We start from the raw sequence: 16,531 nt of genomic DNA, 5'->3' as shown, positions 1-16,531 counted from the left end.
CCCTGCTGCTGATTTCGCGCATCTGGCATGGTTGTGTCCCAGGGTCTACGAATTCTGGCAAGGTGAGTGTGCCACAGTCTCGACTATTACTGGTACTACAGTGTCCCCTGACCCCACTCTGTACCTACTTGGTTTTGTAAAATTCTGTCCAGGTGCTTCCCGCCGCCTGATTGCGATGCCGCTGGTCTTGGCCCGGCGTAGGGTGGCCATGTGCTGGGGTCGTACGCCTGCACCCAGGGTTAACAGTTGGCTGGAGGACGCCTCCCGGTGTCAGACTATATTATCGGAGTTTTGGGACTTAATGCCCGCCAGGTCCCAAACCAGTTGATTTCTGGGGTCCTCCGGTGACGTAACTCCATTCCCGTTCCCTTCCCAACGGCGCCACCTCTCCCGCGCTCCCCGCCGGCTCTTTTCCTGCAGCGGCCACCGGTGCTGTCCGGTGCCTGTCTTCCCCCCCTCCTATATTAGGTTCAGTCTTGTGTCCCTCATCTTTAACCAAAGAGTGGTGTTGGAGCCCCCCTGTGCGGAGGGCCCCCTTATTTTTTATGTCTGTGTACTATGCCTTTACAACTTAATGTCTCTTGTAAGGAACAGCTGATTTATTACTATATACTTGACTTCCAATGTGTCGATTTACGTTCATCTGTTGCCCAGTGTACTGTACCTGTCTTGTAATTCTTCAATAAAGGTTTTGGAAAAAAAAAGAAATTTTTACCAAAGAAGTAAATGGCAAATGAAATTGAATGATTGTACAACCGCAGCTTGTAGTATCTCTCTCTCTCTCTCTCTCTATATATATATATATAATATATATATATATATATATATATATATATATATATATATATATATATATATATATATATATATATATATATACACAACACACCTTTCTCCAAACGAAAGAAAGCAGAAGCCACAGAGGGGAACACCAAGGAAGCTTATTTATTCACTGGCTGTGGCGAATGCATTTCGGCATGTAAATGCCTTCTTCAGCGCCCAAACAGTCACGATCTGAAACCTTGCACCTTTACACGTCCTGACTTTTATTTGGGTAATCCCAAACAAGCTCCACCCCCAACAAAGATGTTTGCACACCTGATGCAAGTCCGTGATCTTCTTTGGACTGCAGGACCCAGAATGCACGATGAGGCTCCCAGGTAAGATGTGGGTGGGGGAAATCATGCCAAATGGTGCGCTTGAGGCAGGACATAGCGCAAAGTTCAAGACAAAATGTTCCTGCTTTTCGGATCAGTGAACACAGCGTCCTCGGGTCCCCAACTGCTCCAACCTTGATGCTCAGGAGTCCAATTCAATGGGGACAGCCAGACAATGCTCGCCGCCCAGCATGAGGCGGAATGCCTCAAAACCATCTGCTTCTTCTCCCAGCACCCGGGCATTCCCAGACTGTCCGATAACTCGGTAACACAAGACTGCATGGAGCAGGATGCCAGTGTAGTCCGGGCCTCTTAAAGAAGCAGGGGCCTCTGAAGCACGTCTCTGGCCGACGTGGAATTGATGCAACACACCTTTCTCCAAACGAAAGAAAGCAGAGGCCACAGAGGGGAACACCAAGGAAGCTTATTTATTCACTGGCTGTGGCGAATGCATTTCGGCATGTAAATGCCTTCTTCAGCGCCCAAACAGTCACGATCTGAAACCTTGCACCTTTACACGTCCTGACTTTTATTTGGGTAATCCCAAACAAGCTCCACCTCCAACAAAGATGTTTGCACACCTGATGCAAGTCCGTGATCTATATATATATATATATATTTTTTTTTTCCACACAATTCCTCCAGGCTGGAGGAACAAACGGGTCGCACTCCACAGGTCGTTTTTCAATTTTTTTTTTTTTTTTTTTTTTACATCTTCCTAGATTTTCAGCAAAGGCAGATGTTTAAGATCAACGCATTTCGGTATGTCCAAATACCTTGCTCACGATCAACTGACTACTTGGCCCCCCCTACCTAATGTAGTTCATAATACATCACATCACTTCCTGTTTGGGGGATGGTCAGTGCCACTATGCTTTATGGGAGATGTAGTTTTTATTATTTATGCAATTCTATTTCACTCATTATTGTACTTTTCACTGATTACTCACATTTTTACTTAAGCAGGTTGTTGTATATTTGATGACCTTTAGGTGTTAAGTAATTCCCTCTAATGGGACGATTTACCAAAAACATCGTAAACCAAGGCATATTTAGCCACTGTCAGGTTTTAACAAAATGTTCCCTCTAGTGGGATTTTTCGTCATGTGTTACACTTTTCAAACAATTTCTTTACCGTTTTAAACGCATCCTAAAACCAGGCGTTTTTCACAATAGGATTATGGCAAATGGGTTCCCTCTAGTGGGATTACATTATCATATTCATTTTTCAAACGATCTTATTGCCTTTCAACGGTGCATTTCCACAATGGCTTATCCATGTTAATATTCATGAAAAGTGTATTGCTCTCCTAGAAGTTCCAACCCGCTAAGGTATACTGAATTATGACTCAATTATTCAATTAACATTTCACATTCTTCAATGTTCCTCTTCCATAATGGATTTCCTAATTCATTAAATACAATATTTAGCAAAAGTTCATTAAGGGAAGCAAAGTATTTATAAATGTATATAAAGTTCTTCCGACAGATTTAACCCATTCGGGGTAAGGGTTCTGAGGTTCAGGATATGGCGCGACTCTTTCTGCCTCCGAAGTCTTTCTCTGTCCCCTCCTCGCTCTTTTTTGGGGACACTTTCAATTCCAAAGAATTTTAATTGATTCCAATCACTTTGGTGATATTGTTCCATGTGCTTGGCTACCTCGTTTGCTCTGTCGTGATGGATGGTAGCTCGAACGTGCTCCAGAATTCGCTTTTTTAATTCACACACAGTACTGCCCACATATCGCATTGGACACAGGCATTCCACTATGTATACTACGTGTGTTGTTTTGCAAGTAATTAGTTCTCTGATTTCCCATGATTTTTTGTTTGCCATTTGCACCTTCTTTGTTGGTTTTGCTATTTGGCACGCCTTGCATGCATAACATTTTACAAATCCAGTCGTTTTTAATCATACCTCTTTTTTTTGTTTTTTTTTTAAAATGACTGTGGATCAAATGGTCCTTCAGATTTTTTGCTCTTCTATACGTAATTGTTGGATGGTTTCCCATGATACTTTTGGCTGTCTCATCCAGCTGTAAGATTTTCCAATTACGTTTCAAAATGTTAGTTATTTCCTTACTTTCGTTTGAGAAATCCATAATCATCCGTATAGGCTCTGATTCACCAAGATATTCCTTCTGTTTTTTTACTAGGCACTCTTCTCTAGTTTTCTGATTTGTTCTGTCCTAGCATTTTTGTATTACGCCTTTGTTATATTTCCATCTTTTGAACCTGTCAGTGGTTGCAGCACTGTGTTTGAACCATTCATCATTTTCACTACAGATTCGACAAATCCTCAGAAATTCCCCGTAGGGGATACTTGAAATGAGGGATTGTTGGTGGAAGCTTGTGGCTTCTAAGGTGGCATTAGTTGCAGTACATTTGCGATGTAGTGTGGTCTGAATTTGGTTCTCCCTTACATGGATCTCTGTGTCCAGGAATACTATTCGCTCATTGCTTATCGCATAACTGAATTTTAAATGTGGTATACTATTGTTCATGATCTCAAAGTATTCCAGGAATTCTTCTTTACTACCATCCCAAATGATTAGCAAGTCATCAATATATCTTGTCGACTTTATTTACTAGTTCTTCATTACTGCTCTTCCACGCCACCTCCTTCTCCCACCATCCCATCGTTAAACAGGCGTAGCTGGGACTGAAGGAAAATCCCATAGCTGTCCCGCTATTTTGGCAATATATTTCTTCTCCAAACATAAAGACATTTTTTGTTAGACATATGGTGATCATTTCCAATAACATCCGATTATGGTTTCCAAATTCCATACTTCTATCATTCAGGAAAAAGTTGCATGCTTTGAGGCATATGTAATTCCCAATGTTTGTGTATAGGGATATGACGTCCATTGATACCAGTTGATATGTATCTTGCCATGGTGTATTTTCTAATTTTCTCAGTAGATCACTTGTATCCTGTATGTAGGAATCTAGGCACGTTACAAAAGGATTAAAAAAATAGTCAATGTAATTTGCAATTGGTTCTAGGAGAAAGCCCTTCGCAGATAAAATTGGGCGTCCTGGGGGCATCTTTTGGTTTTTATTTTAGAACCAATTGCAAATTACATTGACTATTTTTTAATCCTTTTGTAACTAGAGGGAACATTTTGTTAAAACCCGACAGTGGATATATATATATATATATATATAGTACGTTGACGTCCAAAACAGCACATCCAGCTGAGAAAAAGACGAGGCAAACCCAATGATGGTGCGTGTTAATTTATTAAGCCCAACACCACTCCGCCATGACGCGTTTCGGCCTAACGAGGCCTTGATCACATGACACCGTCATAGAGTGCAAAGTGCCATTACTGAATGAACGTAGAAAAAATACTCAACACCATACTCACATAATGTGAGAAGGCTCCCGGTGGGGATTTTTAAAATGCCACATTTTCCTCATGGGTGAATACCCCAAATTTTGCACATAAATATACAGATTTAGTTATCACAGCAATTGGGAATAATATTAAAACATATAAATATTTAAAATGTTTTAAAATATAAATATTCAATATCATTGCTGAAAACCAACGAAAAATATCCATAGAAGAAACAGTTGTATAAAACATGGCTAACTGTGTGCAAACGCTATTTCATCATTATCTACAACACGGATGCTAAAACATTTCCTTTCATCTACTGTGAGAAAAAATGCTTAATAATGCCCAAGTGGGCATAACGGTCTGTGCAAAATACCGCTGTGCAAGTAAATTTAAATACATAGTAAGTAATGGTTATTAAAACGTAGTGCTACCAGTGAGATAAGAAAATAAGTGATTTAAAATATCATATATTGTATATGGGTGTGGAAAGCAGCAATTTTCATAAAGTAACTTGCATATTCATACTGTAAGTTCATCATTGCTATCTAATACAGGTTTCTTCATAAGTAGGTGTAACAATCCTCACTAGCATTGAGACCGTTCGGCATTTTGGTGTCGAGCAGGATAATGTGCCTTGTTTCCAGTTTACGCAACTGGGCTTCACGGTCCCCACCCCTTCTCTGGGGGGGTACAGTATCGATGACAAAATACCTCAACCAAGTGGCATGACATTCCTCAAAGTGGCGCGCCACAGGGTAAGCTGCATCTGCATTGGAAATGGCCCTTAGGTGTTGCAGGATCAGTTTGTACACCTGCGGTCTGGTACTCCCCACGTACCTCAGACCGCAGGGACATTCCAACACATATACAGCAAACTCCGTCCTACAAGTCAATATATGTCTGATCTTAGTAGGAATCGTACTGAACAGGGTTGTGTACTCTGTCCTGCTCACACCTTTCCTGCAAGCCTTGCAGGTTGCGCATTTCAAAAAGCCCTAACTGCTGTTTAGCCACAAAATCGTGGTTCTAACCTCGGGGCTACTGGTGACAAGACTGTCCTGCATTGATCTAGCTTTCCTGTATGTTATAATCGGTTTTCCTGTAACCAACTTGCCAACAACCGGATCACTAGTTACGAGAGACCAGTTGTTTTTCACAATCCTGTGAATAGCCTGATGTTGGTTACTGAAGCCGAATATGATGCGTGTCTCGCTAGTTGCTGTTAAATTAGAAACATTGTTGATTGTTGCTGCAGGTACCAGCAATTGCTGTCTGTCATGAAAGTTACCTCTACTGATCGCCCTGTCTATGGTTTCAGTGCTATACCCACTGTTCGTGAACCTAGCCTTGCACTCCATTTGCGCCTTGTGGCATTCGGTGTCACTGCTACAAATTCTCCTAATATGAAGCATCTCCCCGTAGGGGATGCTTCGTATCAGGTGCGCCGGATGGTGGCTGGCAGCATGCAACATTGTATTGCCCGCTGTTGGTTTGCGATAGAGCTTAGTCTCCAACTTTCCGTTGTCAACAAAGATCTCAACGTCAAGGAAGACGATGGACGTGGCGCTTATGCTGCTAGTGAATTTTAAATTAAGATTGTTTACATTGAGTTCATCTATAAACTTAGAAGCTTTACTGGCAGATCCATCCCAGATCAGAAAGAGGTTGTCAATATACCTCAACCATTTTTTCACTTTGGAATTCATGATGGTACTGAAGTTGGGTAAGAGGACCTGCTCCTCCCAGTAGCCCATATGCAGACAGGCATAACTGGGAGAGAAGCAGGCCCCCATAGCCACTCCCCTGGTCTGCTGAACCAACTGGTTAGAAAACAAAAAGACATTATTGTCCAAACACATGTTGATCATGGCAATAATCATTATATAGTGTTATATATATATATATACACACACACACACACACACACACACATACACTGCATCATCAGTTCTATTGTTACATTGTATATATTGAGCCATTTACTTTTCTGGTAAAATTCATGGATATGGATTCTCTTGTCGAAATAGGTTTTGTTTCATGTAATATTGAGTGAAAGAACTAAGTAAGGCTAATATGTTGGAATCACATAAAGGGGTATTTCTATGACTGAGTCCTATCTGTTACAGTAGATCAGAAGCACCCTGGTTCTCATAGATATAAAGGGTGGTCCTTGTATTTTGTTAACACTCCATGGAGATGGTGACAGGTAAGGCAGGATATTGGCGCTAAGAAAGGAGACTCTGTGAGATGGTATAGTATAGATCAATAATGATCGTCTGCAGACTGAACACACACAAGTGGTAAGTAATAAGGTGTTCAGTAGTTATCTACAAACTTCATATCCATAACTGTTTCTCCCATATGTAGAAGAGATCTGAGACTACATGGAAGGAGCACAGCTGCTTTTTTCCGAGTTGGGCGAGGTACTGGAGACACCACTTGCTAGAGTTGAATAGCTGCTTTACTAAAGGATATTGGGAGAGGGGAAACACCGGCAACCGACTTATTGGAATGGTAATATTTATTGGAGACATAATCATGTTGTGCCATTATATGCTGATGATGCAGTGGTGTATTTAAAAGAAGATTTGCATGCAATGCCGTCAATGTTTAACAAATATGGAGACCTCTCTAGCCGACGCACAAAGTGGAGTAGATCTGTTTTTTTTTTTCTGAGGGCAACATTACACAGGTGGATGGCACTACTTCCTTATTTAGGCTTGAAGCGACAAATGAGAGACTTGAAAATATCTAGGAATCTGGTTGGCTTAATATGGGTCATGTCCGCGAGGGGGTACTTAGACCGGTGTCCTTCCCGTCCATTTACTTTATTCATGTGATCTAAGCCTGCCCTTTGGCATACTAGACATGGGTGGTCTCAGAGAGATTAGTGGGCACCTTGACAGAATATTTCCTGACACAAAACATTGTGGGCTACTGATCACAAGCCACTATTATTGACACCAACATAATGCATTCTAAGCTTTACCTGCTATCCACAATATTTCTTCTTGTCAGACAAATGTTCTCATTGCTGTTAATATTTACCTGAACATTGAAAGTGATTGGAGTCTGAGAATTACCTTGGATACAAGTCCAAATAAAACTGGCCTAAGGTTTCGCCAGTGTCCTGGTCTTTCACAGTGTACAGTTCTACACTCTTCTCCCAGGCATGAAAGTCCTCAACAGGTTCGAAGGCCAGTCCTAGCAGCTCCTGATAAATGTTAAATAAGCCATGCTTAACTGCTTCGATAGGGAAATAGTCACGCAGCTTCTCTTGATCAACAAAATATTTGATCTCTTCTATCAGTGTGAGATAATAGAGCAGATCCCACGCATTGATTTTTCTGTCGAATTCAAAGCCTCTTTCTTTGCACTCCTTTTCCTTCAGCTCTAAAATTAGATTTTTCTCTTGCTCTCCCAAAAGCCTTAATTTTTTATTTAAACCATCTGGAGAGGAAAGAAAACAAGCTTTCAGTTGAGTTCAGAATGTTAACACTTAGTTGGCAGCACAATTACATTATATTACAATATACTGCATTACACTTAATGTGGGAGATCTTTTTTTCAAACAAAGCAAATTTGAATTCCATTAACATGTGGTGGATTTTAAATCTGGCACAAAAAAGGGTTTTACTGTCAAGGATTACACGGTCACTACTGTGATGGTGAATCCGTCTTTTCCGAAATGCATTTGGATAAGTTACTTACCTATCATCCTAGTTCTCTTCCAGGGGTATCCTCATCAAAGTCATAAGCACATGAATATTCCAGTGCCACGGGTGGGACCCCGGAAACATATTTGTGGAAACCATATATGTAGATATATATATATATATATATATATATATATATATATATATATATATATACATATATATCACAATAGAAACACAGTGCAGCCTTCGATATACTAGAAACGCTGAGCAATGTTGTAAGAATTTCCCTTGCACATAAATACAATTCTTCCAATAAAGCAGGGAGAAAGAAAACACATTTGAAAACTGCTTTAATGCACAACAGAAAACATAATCATGTAAAGAGGAATGATAGAACATTGCCAGCAAATAGGCTGCATTGTAGAAACATCAGGGTAGACAGCTAAAGCGCTAACCCACAGAGACACACTTGAATAAACTGGCACTGTGCCTTTAAGGCAGTCATGACTCCTAGCTTCCCATCATGCCTGAGGGGTGACAGTTAGGTCAGTTCTTTGCGGAGACCCGAAGTCCAGGGCACAAAGAGATGATATGTATCTTGATCACTTGCCCGGGGAGGCGGGTGGGTTGCTTATGACATTGATTAGGATACCCCTGGAAGAGAACTAGGATTACAGGTAAGTAGCTTATCCTTCTGTTCCAGGGGATCATCATCAATAGTCATAAGCACATGAATAGAATAGCAAGCCAATCCCCTCATCCTGCGGGCAATTGACTAGTGTAAAATAAAGATACATTGTTAAAAAAAACATTTCAAAGACTCCAATTAAGCTAGCACTGGAACAGATTCCTCAAGGAGGCTTGGCCTACTTGGGTATCCGCGCTGGAGTCAGAATCCAGACAGTGATGCCTGGTAAACATATGAACCGACTTCCAAGTTGCAGCCTTGCAAATCTCGGTCTTCGGTACATTGTGTAAGAAAGCTATTGTAGCAGCCTTTCCCCTAGTAAAGAGAGCTTTAGGGAAGGCTAACAGTGGCTGGTTCGCTAATTGGTAAGCCAATTTAATACAGGACACTATCCACCTTGAAATGGATCGTTTGGAGGCTGGAAAGCGTGTCCTAACAGATACGTAGTTTGCAATCAATTAATCAGCCTTTCTAATGGATTTTGTTACCTCCAAATAGAATTTGAAAACCCTCTTGAGGTCTAAAGAGTAAAGAGACCTTTCTGCTCGTGTAGCAGGATTGGGAAAAAAGAGGGGAGAGAAATTGTCTGATTGGGGGTGGGACAAACCTTCTTCAACCCCTGAATGAAGTCCTTGACCACCTGAAGTTGAAAGAAAGAAGGTTGGTTAGGTGATTTTCTATAGGCTGTAATGGCCGCCAAATGAACTTTTATGGAAGTGTATTTCAAACCAGATTTGGACAAGTGTAGCAGATACGGCTAGATTACCTCTTCTTGCCCGCTAGTTGGACTACAACCATTACACATACACCACAAGTAAAATCTTTTCCATTTAAAAGAGAAAGAGGTTCTTGTGGATGGTCTCTTTGACTCCCTCAAAATGTCCATGCAGTCCTGAGAAAGGTTCAAATGTCCGCACTGCAGGACCTCAGGAGCCATGCTGCCAAGCTCAGCGAGGGAAGGCTGGGGTGCAAAATCTTCCCTCCCATTTCGGTCAGAAGGTCCGGCCTGCACTGGAGTCTCCTGTGCAGACAGATCGAGAGTTATAATAGGTCTGGATACCGCCATTGGCGAGGCCAGTCCGGTGCTATCAGGATCATCTTCATCCTGGATCACATGAGCTTGGTCACCACCTTCGGAAGGCACCGGAAAGACGTATGCAAACGTCCCGGACAAGTCTATCAAAAGAGCATTCCCTCTCTTTCCTGGTTGGTAAAATCTGGATGCAAAGGCGTGCCATTTTCGGTTTAGATCGTCGGAGGTCGATGGATGGACGACCCCATTGATGAAAAATGTCCGCCACCACCTCGTCGTTGAGCACCCAGTCTTCTTGTTCTCTGAAGTGTCGACTGGGAGCGTCTGCTCGCACGTTATGTTCTCCTGGCAGGTGCACCCCATGATCGAGAGGTTCCTGGCCAGCAGCCAGTGCCAGATCGCTTGAGATTCCATAGACAGAGGGCAAGAGTGTGTTCCACCTTATTTGTTTAAGGAATACATGGTGGTTGTATTGTCCGTTTGTATCAGAATCAACTCAGACCAACTCGATGGATGGAATGCCTTGAGGGCCAAATGAAGCGCCCCCAGTTCTAACTTGTTGATATGAAAGGTCTGCTCCTTACTAGTCCATCTTCCCTGAGTCTGCAGTTGACCCAGATGCGCTCCCCATTCCTGAAGAGACGCATCTGTGATCAAGGATTGCTTTGGAAGAGGTTGAAGGGATGGGACTCCCATTAGAAGATTCTTTGGCTGAGTCCACCAGAGAATGAATTTCTTCACATCTTGAGAGAGGAGAATTCGGTCTTCCCAATGACCCGAGGATTGGTCCCATTTGTTCTCCAGAATCTGCTGCAAAGGTCTCATTCTCAATTTGGAGCTGGGTATGAGAAAGATGCAAGAGGCCATTGACCCCAGTAGAGACGCCACTTGCTGTACTGATGGTTGATGTGCTTGAAGGATGATATTGCATTTATTTCTCATTGATAACAGTCTCTCCTCCGAAGGAAACACTTTTCCTAGGCCGGAGGCCAAGGTGGAGCCCAGATTGTGAAGGGAATGAGTGGGCCGATGAACTAATTTTTCCATGTTCACATGAAGTTCAAGCGGTGAAGGCGATCTAGGTAGATGTGGTAGTGGTGCTGCACCATTTGAGGAGATGATTCCTTCAACAGTCAGTCGTCCAGGTACAGATACACAAACAGGCCTTGGCAATGTAATGCTGCCGCCACCACTGCCATGCATTTCGTGAATACCCGTGGGGCAGATTTGAGGCCGAACTGTAAGATTCTGAACTAGTAAAGCTTTGCGCCTAACATGAATCTCAGAAACTTGAGATGTCGTGGGGCAATTGGAATTTGAAAGTACGCATCTTGGAGATCCAAGGAACAAGTCCAATCTCCTTTCCTTAGATGTGGAAATATTTGATGGAGTGCCAACATGCGAAACTTCTCCTTACGGATGAACTTGCTCAAAGATCAGAGAGGTCTGAACTTGTTTGCGTGGTATTTTTTCAGAACAAGGAAATATCTGGAGTAGACTCCTTTTCCCCTCTTGGCAGAAGGGACCTCTTCTATGGCTAGTTTCTTCAGAAAGGTCAACACTTCCTGACGCAGCAGTTTCAGGTGTTGAGGATGTGACCTTACCGGAGGAATGTCTCTTGGAGGCGCGCAGAAACGTAGCGCGTATCCATTGCACAGTATATTTAGCACCCACTGATCTTTGGTGATGTTGAGCCACTCTTTTATGCAATTTGAAGTACTTCCTCCCACTGGAGTGTGCAACGGTGCTAGAGGAAGCAGAAAATCATTGCTTGCCTTGAGTTTTAGCTGTGGAAGAGGACTGTTGTTGATAATCTCCTCTGCCTCTTGAGGAACGACGGCCTTGGTATTGAGATTTGGTTTATTTGTTTTGCGACCAATGAGGGGTTTGAACCCTGTGTTGGTAATTTTTTCGGTTATAGGGCCTGTAGCGTTGTTTGAACTCCTTTTTCTTCTCCAGGCCTACAGCCTTTAGTGTATCCAACTCGGCCTTCATTCTGGCCATCTCCTCGTCAGTGTGGGATCCAAAAAGGGAGTTACCAGAGAATGGAAGATTTAAAATACGCTGTTGAACTACCGGTTTCAAAGCTGTTAGGCGCAACCTGGAAGACCTCCGTGCACATATTCCATGTGCATATGAGTGTGCAGCCAAAGAAGCCCCATCCACTGCTGTGCTGATCACTTGGTTGGCTACCAGCGCCACTTCTTGAAGAATCTCTGCAAAGTTTTGTTGATCCTATTTTGGCAGCTTCTCTTTAAAACGCTCTAACTAATCCCATAAAGACCTGTTGTAATGGCCCAGCAGGGCAGCAGCGCTAGACACCTTAAGAGAAGATGCTGCAGAGCCGCAGGCTTTTCTCCCCCAAGAATTCTGGGCTCTACTCTCCTTGTCTGGAGGAGGTGAGGAGGAAGTAGCCACCTCGTGTGTCTTGAATAGTCGGTAGGCCGCTGAGCATGCCCGGAGGGTTCTTTCTGGCAGTGATGGAGAGGTTGAAGCCATCTGGGTGAAAGATGAATCAAAGGAGATCGCTGTCTCTGTAGAGAGCCTCTTCAAGATCTTTTTGTCTGCTGTGGAGAATGAACAGAAGAGCTGTGTGACGTCGAGAGCGCCGGGGGAGAGCTCATAATAGAATGAGAAGACTCTCTGCGATCTTTGGAGCGTGATCGGCGTCTTGATGAACGAAGCGACATAGATGGGGAGTGGCTCGACTTCGACTGACTATGTGTCACCATCACTGGTGAATCCTTATAGCCGAATCCTCTCCTCGACGTCGACCTCTCCTTGTGTTTCAACGTGGTATGATGTGATGTCGAAGACACCTGGACCTGACAGACTTCACCTTCGACGTTGAGCATGCAGGAGAACCAAATGAAGTACAAATCAACAGAGGAATCCTTCTCGACATCGTGTCTCTAGGCCTTTCAGATCTCTCTCTTGACGCTGATCGGCTACTGGAAGCCGGCGGAGTCGAGTTCGGAACACTTCTCGATGTCGAAGGAGACCACCCTCTCTACTTCGAACGACGCCTAGTATACTTGACCCTAGGTCTCAACGACGAGTCCTTCTTCATCATCAATGAAGATCTAGCCCTCCACGTTGAACGTCGCCTGGATGACGACACCTGCGGAGTTTAGTGCCTTGCCTCTGGTGCCAACGAGGCACGTCACGACGCTGACCGCTGCTTGGTTAAAGGCAACGGAGACACCTGCTTCAACGCCGATGAACCGGCGACGGCGAAGCATGTCTCGACGTCAAACGCCGAATTGACGGCAGAGATCTATCCCTCGACGTTGGGCGAGACTGCACCAACAGAGAACGACTCCTCAACGCCGATTGGCGCCAGTTGACGACGGCGGAGGATCAGACGTACCTGCAGTCTTCGTCGACGACCAGTGTTCTCTCGACGGCGAGCCCGCCGCCGATGGTCTCTTCGTCGACGTTTTCACTGGCAGTTAAGGTATTTTTGGCGTGGAGCCAGACGCCGATGGAGAGCAGACTGGAACCTTACTTCTAGATGCAGATCTGGCTCTCTCTTTCCTCTTCTTCATCGAAGACCTGCCTCTTGAAGGTGTTTTTCCCTTCTCAGCCAGCCCCTAGAGGCGAACCCTCTCTCTGTCCCTCAGTGTTCTTTTGGACAGTGACTGGCACTGCTGGCAAGCTTGGGAACATGATTAGAAGGAAGTCAAAGAATACAGACAGGATGTGAGTCTGTTTTAGCCTTCTTCTTGCCACAGGAAGGGCAAGAGTCAAAAAGAGAGGGCACATTTGACTGTAAAACTATGCTCAAGTCTCTCAAAAATAGCAGAAAAGTACTTCAACAGCAAAAAAAATCAAAGTAAAATGTTTTTGACCAAAAATAAGTAGTAATTTCTGACAGAAATCAGAAAAAAACTGAGAGCTGAAGTTACCAGGGTCCTTGAAGGAGCCGGAAAAAACAACTGACTTAACTGTCACCCCTGAGGCATGATGGGAAGCTAGGCGTCATGACTGCCTTAAAGGCACGGTGCCAGTTTATTCTGAGTGTTTCTGTGCGTTAGCGTTTCATCTTTCTACACTGATGTTTCTACAATGCAGCCTATGTGCTGGCAATGTCCTTTCATTCCTCTTTTCAGGATTATGTTTTCTGCTATGCATTAAAGCAGTTTTCAAATGTGTTTTCTTTCTCCCTGCTTTATTGGAATTGCATTTATGTGCAAGGGAAATTCTTTCAACATTGCTCAGCGTTTCTAGTCTATGGAAGGCTTCATTGTGTTTTTATTGTTACATATATATGGATATATATATATGTTTATATAGAGCTACATATATGGTTTCCACATATATGTTTATATGTTTCCGGGGTCCCGCGCATGGGCGGGAATATTCATGTGCTTATGACTATTAATGAGGATCCCCTAGAAGAGAACCACTATTTACTAAATAGAGTTTATAAAGATATCAAAAGTAAGGAATGTGTTTATTCTATAAGTCTATTTCCACAATTTAGAATCTAAAGTCTGTGTCAAATGGCACCTTGAAAAACAACACTTATGGAAGTAAACACTAGCAGCCACCACAGATTAGCCTGTATTCATACAATGACTAAAGGAGCAGTGTTAATAGACTTTTAGAAAGTGAGAGGGTTTGCCAATACCTATACTAAAAAGTACAACTTTTCTGAAGTTGAAGACAATCGTCACGGTCCTTGATGAGGTTTTGAAATAGTATTATTTTATTCCATGGAAGTAAAGTTGTCATTCTCGTTCAAAGGAAATGTTTGCATATGTTCTTCAAGCATTAAGTGCCTTTATTTAACTTATTATTCTAATATGCATTTTTATCCCTCTCCACTGCTTTATATTATCCCCTCATGAGTAATTTTCATAATTTAAAATTGGTGCCCGTTGGTTTTGGAGAAGCACAGGTAATATTCTATATTCTCGCCAATCCTTTTGAGGTTAGTAAACTCATTCAAATCATAACATCATTTGATTAATGCAAATAGGAATAGTTATGCAATGGTCAAATCTGGTACTGCTACATCTCATTTGATTCTAGCACAGTATAGCAGTTGAGTGAAATGTGGCTACGGGATCTGAAAGCATTAAAATGGCTGTGACCTCTCAGTAAGAGCTCTGGTACTTTTTATCAAAAGATGGGGACTACTGTGAAATGTACCCCTGGAGACCCAGAGGGTATCTCAGTAACGATGCCCGTGGGTGTGAGGTGGTGACAAATATTACAATAACCTTAAAACATATAGGAAACTTTGATACCGCAGTGTATGCAGTTGTGGGCTGTAGACGAACAAGGATTAAATGACAAGAGGATTAATTATACTAGAGGGCAAGATAGACTTATTTGCATGGATGAGAATCACCCAAGAGTATCATGATTGACAATTGTTCAAAGTTTCAAAAGTTAAAGGTGTATTTCTCTACAAAGTTGCTTGACTTTCTCGTCCAACAAATAGTGCAACACTACAGATGTCCTTATATTGAAGCAAGAATGAAAACAGTTCCTATTTTGAATTAGCTTCCTATTTTTGCATCACATGACAGATGTACCATGATCCACACCCAAACCTCAATGGACAAACTTACCTAGGAAAGCGGCCACATTATTCGTATTCTTAGCCATGTTTATTTCCAGGACAAAGTTGCCATAAGTGCTATATCCAAGAAGTTCTGCTAATTTTGCTCTCAGTGAGATCAGCTGTTCAAGAATTTTTGTGTTTTCCTGAGAAATATAAAAATATGATATTTTAAGAAAGAGAGTCCAGTGACACAAAGGAGAGACGGCATTTTGTCAACTTATATTATTTAGAAATATGCCTTTCCTGATCATATTAATTTCAATTTACAAGCAGCACATTTGCTTTGTAGTCTGGTGTAATTACCAAACTCATTTAGAAAAGGGGGTTAACAGGACATCAGCCAAAAAGAGATAGACCTACTATCTACTATTATCCATGGTCTAATGCCTCACTTAGAGGGTGGGGGACGACAAGGTTCACAATGTGAAGCTGCTGCCATCAGACATCCCTCTCACAGGGGAATCAATGCTGCTAAAAATGGCATTGATGGGGCCACACAAATTAATTTGATACATCCAATGCCAATTCCACCTTCATAGTTTCTGTAGAGGACTGCCATATAAGTATTTTTTTTTAAATAAAATGTTATCGACATAGAGGTGCACGTGACATTCGCAATACAGAAGGAAGTGTAGAACAGTTTGAACCAAAAACACAAGGGCACAGCACATGTAACTTTCCAGCTCTTGACCAGTGCGGGCAATGAATAATTACCCATACTTTTTAGGTATAAAGAAATAACACACTAACCAGACCCTTACCCAACCAGCTACCCACAACCTTCCTTCCCACCCGGTGCCAGCGAACTTTGCCCCATGTCCATCAATCCGCACCGTGGAAAAGAGCAGGAAAAGAAAAGGAAGCTCCACCCCCAGCCCACTCCAGAGCCCCCCGCATAGTCCTCAAAGTATACTACTCTACAACCATGCTGATGCCCTGGCCAGTGGGTGCCAACACAGTAAGATCCCTGCTTGCCCTACAAGCATGCAGCAAGTGGTATAGACTACAACCGAGAATCTTCAAGGCGGGCGGGAGTCGTCTTTGGGAATGGTGTTAAATTGCTCAAGGC

The 16,531-nt window shown here is 42.7% G+C and overlaps 1 protein-coding gene across 1 annotated transcript in view; it reads right to left on the bottom strand.

Moving 5' to 3' along the window:
* The window catches only part of NLN (neurolysin), a 282,536-nt gene that overhangs the window by 113,296 nt on the left and 152,709 nt on the right, over nucleotides 1–16,531 (bottom strand). Inside the window, exons 7-8 of the mRNA XM_086960698.1 lie at nucleotides 15,470–15,605; nucleotides 7,591–7,957 (exon numbers count right to left, since the gene is read on the bottom strand). Coding sequence (XP_086816824.1) covers nucleotides 7,591–7,957; nucleotides 15,470–15,605 — 503 coding nt within the window. The remainder of the gene's footprint in view (nucleotides 1–7,590; nucleotides 7,958–15,469; nucleotides 15,606–16,531) is intronic.

This window comes from Lissotriton vulgaris, chromosome 3_1, assembly GCF_964263255.1.
Source record: "Lissotriton vulgaris chromosome 3_1, aLisVul1.2, whole genome shotgun sequence".
NCBI classification, from domain to species: domain Eukaryota; kingdom Metazoa; phylum Chordata; class Amphibia; order Caudata; family Salamandridae; genus Lissotriton; species Lissotriton vulgaris.
This window is presented reverse-complemented; position numbering and strand designations above follow the sequence as displayed.